Source organism: Pelobates fuscus, chromosome 6, assembly GCF_036172605.1.
Source record: "Pelobates fuscus isolate aPelFus1 chromosome 6, aPelFus1.pri, whole genome shotgun sequence".
Lineage (NCBI taxonomy): Eukaryota > Metazoa > Chordata > Amphibia > Anura > Pelobatidae > Pelobates > Pelobates fuscus.
The window spans coordinates 222458923-222470482 of NC_086322.1; the positions used below are offsets into that span (position 1 = coordinate 222458923).

Consider the following 11560-nt stretch of genomic DNA (forward strand, 5'->3'; position numbering starts at 1 on the left):
CCCCTCTTGGTTATAAATTCAAGCTTTTTTTCAATATTTGATTTACTCAGTTCACTAATCCTCCCGCTTTTGCATCAGAAGGTGTCCAGAGACTTTGTAGCAAGAACCAACACCCCACCCCTTCCCTCCCTCCCCCCCCCCCACACGCGCACACACACACTATTCAAAAAGTCACCCCAGAGAAAGTGCTGTGTATGCTACATAAATAGGAGTGGGACTCTATTACTGCCCATCCTACCATTCTCTGCAAGGCCATTGTATAACAGACTGTTTCAGAGTCTACCATACAGAGTTAAACTATTGAACTGAATGAATTTATATGTAATTTTGGTTATTCTGACTCGGTTTCTCATGATTAATCTTTGATAGAAGCCTACACCGACTTATTGGCTTGTTATACAGACTACTCTGACTTCTGGATACAAAGACCTTAATAGTAAAAATGCAGAAAAGCAAGTGAAGAAAATCCCTCACTCACAAAAAACATGTAGCCACAATTCCAAAATTAAATAATCATGGATATACTGATTTGCATCATACTTCTAGCAGTTCAATATGCAGTTCCAATTTAAGGTCGGTATTGTAATCTTTTCTCCACCGTTTTTCAGCTGCTCGACATCGCCATTTCATCTCCCTGGTCGCCTGATTAAACCAGGGAGGGTTTTTATCTGCTTGTCTTACTAGACAAGTTTTTTTCAAGGGGGCTAGAAGTTCTATTGATTCTACGATCACTGAATTAAACAGTAAGATTTTCTCTTCTACTGTGTGGGAATCATGAAATTTAATAGGGTCCATTTTGCTGGAAAAGGTTGTGCTAAGAAGAGGTCCGGTGACTTTGGAAATGTCTCGAACCCATGAGCATATATTATTTCTTTTTGGGATGTGGGGGATTTTCTTCATTTCAACACCTACTGCCTCAAACTTGATCAAATTATGATCACTCCAGGCCGTGGGTTGAGGAGTGGCAGTCGAGGAAATCAACCCATTGTGGAAAATCCAATCTAGTGTATGTCCGGTTCTATGTGTAGGGCCGGATACTGCTTGGTTATACCCTATGGTTTTAGCGTAGAGTATTAAACTCTGGGCATGAGAGTCCATAGGAGAATCAGCCCATAAGTTAAAGTCTCCCAAAATGATGGAGGAGGTAAACTTAAGGCTTATACATCGTGCTCACAAACAAATACCGTTTTAAATTTTACAGGGCTACTTAAAATGATTTATTTTAGCAAGCAAATATGGGGATTCTGTTCCACCATATAGTCACATTGTATTAAAGGGACACTCCAGGCACCCAGACCACTTCTGCTCATTGGAGTGGTCTGGGTGCCAACTCCCACTACCCTTAACCCTGCAAGTGTAATTATTGCAGTTTTTCATAAACTGCAATATTTACATTGCAGGGTTAACGCCACCTCTAGTGGCTGTCTATTAGACAGCCACTAGAGGTCACTTCCTGGGTTCTAGCACAGGTTTCCTGTGCTAGAGCGTCGCTGGACGTCCTCACGCTGTGTGAGGACCTCCAGCGTCGCTCAAAACCCCATAGGAAAGCATTGAAATGATTTTTCAATGCTTTCCTATGGGGAGACGTAATGCGCATGCGCGGAATTTCCGCGCATGCGCATTAGGTCTCCTCGGCCGGTGAGCGAGATTAGTCTCGCCCACCGGCCGACGTAATCACTAGGAGGAGCGTCGCGGAGGCGGAGACAGCGGCGAGGGACATCGCCGCTGTCCCAGGTAAGTCACTGAAGGGGTTTTCACCCCTTCAGTAACCGGGGATTGGTGGGTGGGAGGGAGAGGGACCCTCCAGTGCCAGAAAAACGGATCGTTTTTCTGGCACTGGAATTTCCCTTTAAGCTCACCACTACATTACAGAACAGGACTGGAAGCCGTTTAAGAAGAAAGTATTGCATTTAGCATGTATGTCTCCCATGTTTAAATTAGTGCCCACCAATATTGTGGTACTGTAACGTAGTGGCGGGCTTAACACGATATGGTCATATTTTGTTCCTAAATTTATTCCCATATTTAAATTAGGGCCCACCAATATTGTGGTACTGTAACGAAGTTGTGGGCTTAACACGATATAGTCAAATACATTTTACAAAACATACTTAAAGTGGCACGGTCGTGGCTGAATGCCGTTTTTTTGTTGTTTGTTTTAAGTCCCCTCCCGACTCCAATACATCTAATTGTCCCCCTAGTCACCCCAAAATGCCTCTAAGCCCCTATATTACCTATTTTTGCATCTTTATTTTGTGCCCAGACCTAGGTCCTGGGAGCTGCCATTTTTGTGTGGGTAGATGAATGCCCTGTGGGACACGTCATCTGCCCACACTAGAAAGCATTGTGAAATTCCCGCGCATGCCCAGTTAAACACTTGGGCATGCGAATGGGAATTTCATCTATTCATTCGTCAGAAATAAATGAATAGAAATAAATGAATAGAAATTTAAAATGAATTAACAAAGACCTTTTCGTTCGTTTGGTTTACTACAAGGAGGGAGCTCCCCGCCACTTCCTAAGGCCCCATATCCTCCCTCATTCTATAAGGGAGATTAACATAGAGAGTAGGGGCATGTCTACTAAACAGTGAGCAGTGGTAAAAAAAAAAAAGACTCATGACATTGAGTGGTTGATTGAAAGCAACCAAAGTGTTGCTATGCGCTGTGTAAAATGAGACAGAGCACTCTAATTGGTTGGATTTCAAGCAAACCAATCAGAGTGCTGTGACAGGTAAATGTAGAGACTTACCTGTCAGTCTCTTCATAAACCTGTCATAGCAATCTGGTTGGTTGGCTTAAACCAACCAATCAGAGCGCTCTGAGTCTAATTGCAGGGTGTGGGAAGCCTTTTCCTGCCTTGCAGAGCTGGGTGAAGATGGATTCATTTTTTAACATCTGGGGGCTTTTTTTCTGTCTGATTTTTTTTTTTGCGCTCAGGTTTTTTTTTATTTTATTTTCAAAGTTCGACAGGTATTATGGATTTTTATTTGGCCTTTTTTGGGGCTGAAAAAAGTAGATTTTAGAAAAAAGACGACATCAAATGGTAAGTTATTTTTTATTTACAGAGATTTCGTTTGATTGTTCCCCCTTACTATTTTCAGGGTGAGGGGGGTAGGTCTTCATTAAAAAAAATTTGGTGGGTGGGTGACTAGGGGCTTGGGGACCCCGAGTCACCGAGGGGAGTGTTGGTATTTACACTTAGCCCCCACCCGTCGCCCATGGGTGGGGGCCATTTTCATTTAGGGCCCCCACTCGCCACTCATGGGTGGGGGCCAGGGGAGAGAACAATAGGTTCCCCCTTATTGTAATTTAGGGCCCCCACCCGCCGCTCATGGTTGTGGGCTGGGGAGGAGGACAATAGGTCCACCCACCCCTTATTGTAATTTAGGGCCCCCACTCACGCTCAGGGGTGGGGGCCGGGGGGAGGACACTAGGTCCATCCCCATTTTCATTTAGGGCCCTCACCCGACGCTCAGGTGTGGGGTTTGGGGGGGCATTAGGTTTCCCCCCTTTATTGTAATTTAGGACCCCCACCTGCCACTCAGGGGTGGGGGCCGGGGAGGAGGACAATAGGTCCCCCCTCTTATTGTTTGTGACTAAGGGGTTACTAAAATAATAGTGGACATACCCCATTTTGAATACCGTGGGTTGTCTACTTTAAAAAAATATATGATTTGATGGGGGTTAATTACATTGGCCAGCTTCAAAAATGTCCCAAATAGGACATGGGTGCATGATGACCAACTGAGAAAATTCCAAGTTCCAAATAAGGTCTTTTAGCCCACAGAGAACCCGACACACCTATACTTGGGTGGTATCACTGTACTCAGGAGATGTTGCTGAACACATATTGTTTTTTTTTGGCAGTAACCCTTAAATGATCACTATAGTGTCAGGTAAACAAAGAGGTTTTCCTGACACTATAGTGCCCTGAGGGTGCACCCACCCTCAGAGTCCCCCTCCAGTGGCGCTAAAGGGGTTAAAACCCCTTCAGCAGCTTACCTTATTCCAGCGCCGGGCAAGTGCCGCGCGCACAAAGTGTCCATAGGAAAGCATTTCCCAATGCTTTCCTATGGACGCTCTGCGCGATGCCCTGCTATGTTTGCATCTGAAGGGTTAAAACCTGAGGGACCTGGCACCCAGACCACTTCATTGAGCTGAAGTGATATGGGTGACTATAGTGTCTCTTTAAAGTTCTCAGTACATGTATTCTTAAACTGCTACGTGTGTCAAATAAAAATCACCAATACTATTTTTTTTTTCTTTTATTTGTCATACATTGGTGGTAAAATGGTTGCATGAAAAGTGTCAAAATACCCCAAGTTTAATACCTTAGGTTGTCGTCTTTTAAAAAATATATACATGTGAAGGCTTATTCAGGGATTCCTGACAGATATCAGTGTTACAATGTAACTTTGCAAAAGGGAAAAAAATGGTTTGGAAATAGCAAAGTGCTACTTGTACTTATTGCCCTATAACTTGCAAAAAAGCTAAGAACATGTTAACATTGGGTATTTCTAAACTCATGGAAAATTTAGAAACTATTTAGCATGGGTGTTTTTTGGCGGTTGTAGATGCGTAACAGATTTAAGTTTTTTCATCATATTTTATGTGTTTTTATAGTAAATTATATGATATGATGAAAATAATGGTATCTTTAGAAAGACCATTTAATGACGAGAATAACAGTATATAAATATGTGTGGGTACAGTAAATGAGTAAGACTATTACAGCTAAACACAAATACTGCAGAAATGTAAAAACAGCCCTGGTCCCTGTTTTTTTTATATATGCATTTTAATCCTAGATGTGACGGCATTCTAATATTTGTATTCTTGTGCACCCCAGCAATTAGGCCTTGTACATATTTTGGGGGTGAAGGACTCCCACAGCCCACTTATTTCTTATTAATACTTTTTTTTTCTTTTATTGGGGGAAAAAAAAATCTTTCCCTCCCCCCCCCCCCTTTCTTGATATCATTTTTCCAGTTACTGCATATTTTTTATTAGTACTACAAGAGGACCGTGGGATAGAGAATTTTATATTATGTTCTTTGATGACTGAGTATGCTAACATGCTTTCTATTTTTTTCTATACCATTGGTTCCATATATATTGTGAACATTTATCTGGAGATGAGAAGTCTGTTTACTCCAGTTTTTCTCCTTCATTGTCTTTTCCCCTTTTCCCTTTTTGTATCCTTATTGTAAAATGCAACAACTTTTCAATAAAATACAAAAGAGTAATAACAAAATCATATAATCCATCCAAATTAATCACCTTCTGAATAGAACCCACATATCACACTTGTGGAAAAGACAGTGCAGACATACAGTGTAAAGACATTGCAGAAATACACTGTATGAGTGAGCAATAAAACTAAAAATATTAATCGGATGTCACTGGTAGTGAAATAATGTAAGTATGAGGTTTATTTTGTCAAACTAACTGTATATATTGATCTCCATCCCTCTCACTTTCCTATCTCCCAAGTTAAAGACATGCAGATCTGTTTTAATAGTTATATTCATGCCTACAAATCACAACGAATAGCCAGGTCCACTCTTTATAGACATAAACAAAAAAGTGGTCGGGAGGTTCTGCACCGTTATACTATTATCAAGCTTCAGTACTAACCCAGACTTTTTATTTTATTTTAGATCACTTCAGAATCTCATGCTTGGGTAGACATAGAATTGTTTAATCAGTAAGTACTCCAGAAACACATCAACCAGATACAATACACTAGGGAGGAATGGCTGATTTGGTGTTTTCTATCAGATTCTGTAATTGGGCCCATGATAACTATCAGCACCAGGACAAAAAGGCTCTTAATCCAGCTCTGCCAATGCAACATCATAGAGTTTTAGGGCTTGGGCCCCTGATAAGAGTATGGCCCTTACAGTGGCTCTGGCTAGAACCTCTTCTACAATTACGTTATCACAAAAGGATCGGATTTGGTGACGAGACAAATTCAATATTGCAATGTTGACTTTTTTTGCATAACTACATCTAAAATAATTTATATCATATCAGAACGGAAAAAAACAGCGTGATCAATGTCATGTACTTACAGTAATAATAATATTGTATCTTGCAGTGTTTTTCCTTTCCTTGTCTTGATGAATATAAACTACACTGCTATATTTTCAGGACGAGTGCTACCAGACATTTTCGTTGGCACCCAGCTATCTTTTCACATTGTCATGGAAGAATACCTAGCAGAATAGATCCATTGCAGCACTTGGGGGAGCATGGTAAATCTATGTATGAGAAAGAAGTACTATGCTGGAATTATGGATGGTCAGCAAGGTCCACCCACCACGCATCACTATAAGCAGTCACTACTGATGGAGATAACTTGAAAAGTTACCATAATCACTTGTGATTATAGTAAATCATTTTAGGATTGATAAGAGTGTAGGTGTCAAGATCACACAGGTGGCAAAGTATTTCTGCACAAAGTATGAAATTATTAAAAAATATATACATCTGCCTTAGGTCCTCCATCAATTCCAAATGATTTGTATTATAAGATGCAAATCATTGTAATTTAACATAAAACACATTTATATGGCAGCTGTAGACAAAGCACTTTCCAATCAGTAGTAATTTTGTATGCACACACATCAATATTCCTGACAAGTAACATTCTAGCCTATCACAGCACAATATGTAAATACCACGTGTTAAATAAGTATAAATATCTAAAGAAGACTGAAAGTGTCAGTCATCTAAAGTGACAAAGTAACAAAAAGTTATTTAGAAAACCCAACACAAACAGGGTAATTCACTAAAGTGCATTCAAAGTGATTTTATTTATTATATTATTATTGGCCAAAGGCCAAAACAGCCAAACTTGAAAATTATCTTATACAGCTACAATTCCATTTCAGTTATTATGGCCTAAAGTTTGAAATTCACTTTGAATTCTCACTTTAGTGAAATTGAACGTAAAGGGCAAAATCAAGTTATATATATTTAGTGACTTTAAACCTGCAGTGATTGTCCTCCTCTATGACATTCTATGACATCAGAGCTGCACCAGGACTCAGCTACTAGTGCTGTCACTGTGAAAACTCTGGACCTAGTGTGCAGGAAATTGTTGCAGGTCTGCTGAGAGAGTTATTTCAGGTATCAGACGCTATAACTTGATATTGCAAAGAAGAAGAAGGGTTTCCACACCGAGCAATTCACGTTTTTTGTTAAGCGGAATTGATCAGGTGTTAGAAAACAATGGAGCCTGACTTCTCTCTGACAGCGCGTAGCATTCGTCTGACAACCAGACCTGTTAATGGCAAAATTAACCTCTCAGTTCCTACACCCAAAACAAGGAACCCCAGCATAAACTCTTCCATGAATACTTCAGTTAATGCAAGCCAGAAAGTGCTCGCAAACAAACCAAAACTGGATTCTGAGAGGAAACATGTCTTCTCCAGCTCGACTGAAGGTAAAGTGTTGCAGGTCTCCACATTGCCACTTACTGCCAAGAAAAACCTTTCAGGTCCTACCTCCAACACAAGGGACTCTACTAACTGCTCAAAGATTATTTCAGTCAATGAGAGACAAAAACTGCTCACAAAAAGAACAAAAATCGATTCTGAGAAGAGACACGTCTTACCCAGCTTGACTCAAGGTAAAATGTCGCTGGTCTCTACACCACCACCTTCTGCCAAAAATAACCTTGTGGGTTCTAACTCCAACAAAGGTAACCCCGGTATTAACAGCTCAAAGAAACAGCCAGTCAACAAAAAACAGGAAGTGCTCACAAATTCACCAAAAATTGTTTCTGAGATGGAACATTTTCAACCCAGCTTGACTGAAGGTAAAGTGTCGCTGGTCCCCACACCTCCAGAGAAGGAACAAATTAATAAGAAGGAGTATTTTAATCCGACTGTAATGAAGCCTTCAAATTTGCAAAAAGAGAAGGATACATTTTTCAAATCAAACTTTATGTACAACCCTAAGTTTGAATATGCAAAATCTCCTCTGCCATCGGCCTCAGCTCAGAACAGCCATGCTTCTAACAGATTTCTTCAAGTGGCCATTGGTATAATACAAAATACACTCCAGAAATATAAAAATTACGAACACTATGAAAAAGCTACAGGAGGCAATCTTCTATCAACAAAGCAGATCCATCAGCAAGCACGCAAATACATGGAAGCTGAAGGTTGTCAAGGGGAGATTGCTGTTAATCTCACTGAAGATGTAGTTTCACAAGCCTCTATGGGAACTGTGAAAAGGCAACCAACAATGACAATCAATGTCTCTATGGCTCGAGAACAGTGGCTACAAGGGACACTGAGACATGAGATTGGAACTCATTATTTTAGAACGGTCAACAACAGTAAACAGCCATGGAATAACAGCAATGGTAGAATAAAATATAGACTGAAACCAGCAAACCCAACTGAAGAAGGACTGGCAACCATCCACAGCCTTATATTTCATCCTGATCCCGATTTGTGCAGAGTTGCCCTCCTGTACTATACCATCTACCAAGCAAGCTTAATGTCCTTCAGTGAACTATTTGAGCATTTGAAAATATTTATCAAAGACCCAGAAGCCAGGTGGTATTATTGTGTCCGAGCAAAGAGGGGCCTGACAGACACATCACAGCCAGGATGTTGTACCAAGGATCAGGTATACCTTGAAGGTGTTCTACACATCCTAAGGCACAGGCATACCATAGATTTCAAGCTTTTAATGGCAATGGGAAAGGTTTCCTATGTGGATATAAACCGTCTAAAAAAGATTGCAGTGATCGGTAATCCAAGGATCCCTCAGTTTCTCAAGGACAGGAACCGGTACATGATGCGTCTGGAGAAGATAATGCAAGTCAACAAACTAACCGATGCTTCGCTAAGAACGCTTGTCGACTGAGCTGTGAGTGTTAAGGCCTTCAGGCAGATTTCCAATACCACCATCCTGCAAACCCTAGCTGCCTACCACGAATAATCGAATCCCACCCTCATATCTACTCAGTAAGTATATTATCTACATTTACCTCTTTTTCTAATAGTGTCTTTTCTTTTATAATGGCTTCTTAATATGTCTGCTATCCATTGCTTTTGCTTTACCTTGCACTTTTTTCTGTATTATACTTGACTTCATTGTAGCTCATCTCTCCCCCCCCCCCTTTTTCCTTTTTTCTCCAGCCTGCCATCAGGTAAGAGCATGCCAGAGAAAAGAGGAAATCTGGAAATTCAACTACATACAGGTAAGTCATCCACTAAATGTATATAGAGTTACAATCTCCCAGATATCTTCCATAAAGAAAACCTTAAAAACATATTAAACACGTATACATAGTGCAAACACCCTTATTGATATTGGTGCATTGCAAATCCCAGCAGGGTTCTCGGTTTAAAGAAACAGTCTAAGAAATTGTCAGATGAGAACTTTATATAAAAATCCCCATTAAAAAAACTATTTGGAAGAACAGTTTATCATATTGAAAGTATTTTACGTCAAATTCAGCACTTTCACAGTTCTTGTGTCTTCTTGGTATCTCCCCTGTGCTCACCTTCCTAGATCAAGTATCATTGATGTCACCCACTGGAACTTTCCCAGATGCATCTATGCATCGTTACACACACACGATGGATATATATATATCCATATCCATCCTATATATAACCAGCTAACTGATATATTGGCGCAATTGCGCTCCTTCTGTTTTACAGGTACAAATAAGGACAGGACAAGATTCATGTGGAGAGGACAATGCAAAGACCATCTGGCAGATTTCCAATTCCACCATCCTGCAAACCCTGGCTGCCTACCACGAATCATTAAATCCCACTCTCATGACTACTTAGTAAATATATTATCGACATTTACCTCTCTTTCTAGTGGTGTCTTTTCCTTTATATTGCCTTCTTACTATGTCTGTTATCCCTTTCTTTTTTCTTTACCTTGTACTTTTTCTTTATTATTCTGTATCTCATCCCCCGTTTGTTTTCCTTTTTTCTCCAGCTAGCCATCAGGTTAGAGCATGCCAGAGAAGAAGAGGAGACCTGGAAATTCAACTACATACAGGTAAGCCATCAGCTAAGTGTATATAGAGTTACAATCTCCCAGATATCTTCCATAAAGAAAACCTTAAAAACATATTAAACACGTATACATAGTGCAAATCAGTGAATTGTAATATAAATAGTAATCCCCTTATTGATATTGGTGCATTGCAATCCCAGCAGGATTCTCGGTTTAAAGAGACAGTCTAAGAAATTGTCAGCTGAGAACTTTATATAAAAATCCACATTAAAAAACAATTTGGAAGGGGGCGGGGCCTGAGCATGATGGCTGCTGGTCGCATTTTGAGAGAGCTGTGCACATGGCTCATCAATTAATCAGTTATCCTTACATTAAGCACGCTCTCTCAATACAAATCGACAACTCACCTACTCCTGAAACCATGCGGAATGATCCGTTCGGGTTACTAGCGATGCCAGTCTCCGATTCTCCGGCTAAATACAGCATGGCCTGGTGGGGGCACTGAGCGGGAGAGGCAGCTGCTCTCCTGTCCTGCGTGGCATTACCTCCCTGCTGATATCCTGTGGTGTGTCTCCCCCCCGCCCCCCGGAGGGGGTCATCTCAGTCTCCACTATTTTAAGCTACTTGAATTACTCCTCACTGCCGCACTCACCTCACCGCAGAACGCTCTCTTACCTACCAGTAACTCTGAATGCCTACTCAAAGATGGCGGGCGCGCCTATACCTCCTGCAAAGGTAACTGCGCAGACTGGGTCCGATTTCTCTAACTCAATGGAGAGGTCTCTGCAAAGATTGGAAGAGATTTTTCAACGATTCTGGGCAGCACTGGAACACCGCATGACACCTAATCTTCATCAACTTCCAGAGGAAGACAGATGAGCAGCAGGCGGAGGGGTGAGTGGGCATTCGGGCATCACCTCTCCACATATGGCAATTTCACCCAGTAAGAGCCCACCTAGGCTGAAGGCCACCAGGGGTTCGCCCCCAAAGCATCGCCCACACAGACGGGGAGCTACCTGCAGACAACGGGCCACTCACAGGCGGTGACAGAACAGCACCTTGGGAGGGACTTGGACTGTTACAGACCCCGAGTCCGTGGGAAGAAGAAGTCGGCCTTCAAACAAGCCTGGGGCTGGGGGAAGACCTCCTTTCGCTCCGAGCATGCAGTTGCCTTCACAGACTCTCTGGTTGGGACACCCTGTCACCCATGCCTGGGCATCGACTGACTCTGGACTTCTCATAATATAATATGTGGTTCCACCATATGCTAGAGGTGTCGCCCTGCCATTAGCAGACACCATCCTGCCCATGTCAGGCCTCACTCAGCTTCCATCTACAGAATGTTATGTTCTGTTTTTTTCCTTTTGTTTTCTCGTTCTTCTTATCTGTCCATTCCTTTCTATTTGTATGTTCAAGTGGTGTAGGTGCATATTGCCGACTTAATTATCAGTGGGGCATTTAGCTTACAGGATACCTAGTACTCATATGGCTATGTACATATTGTGAGATACATTTTATATTGACCTGCTTTCTAACATAGGCAATCAGTCATGCTA

General features: G+C 41.4%; 1 protein-coding gene across 1 annotated transcript; it reads left to right on the plus strand.

Annotated features, from left to right (window-relative positions):
* The first annotated feature begins 7901 nt into the window (after positions 1-7901).
* Positions 7902-8888, plus strand: LOC134565711 (putative tyrosine carboxypeptidase MATCAP2). The gene has a single exon (XM_063425351.1). The coding sequence runs from the start codon at positions 7902-7904 to the stop codon at positions 8886-8888; it is 987 nt and encodes a 328-aa protein (XP_063281421.1).
* The last annotated feature ends 2672 nt before the right edge of the window (positions 8889-11560 follow it).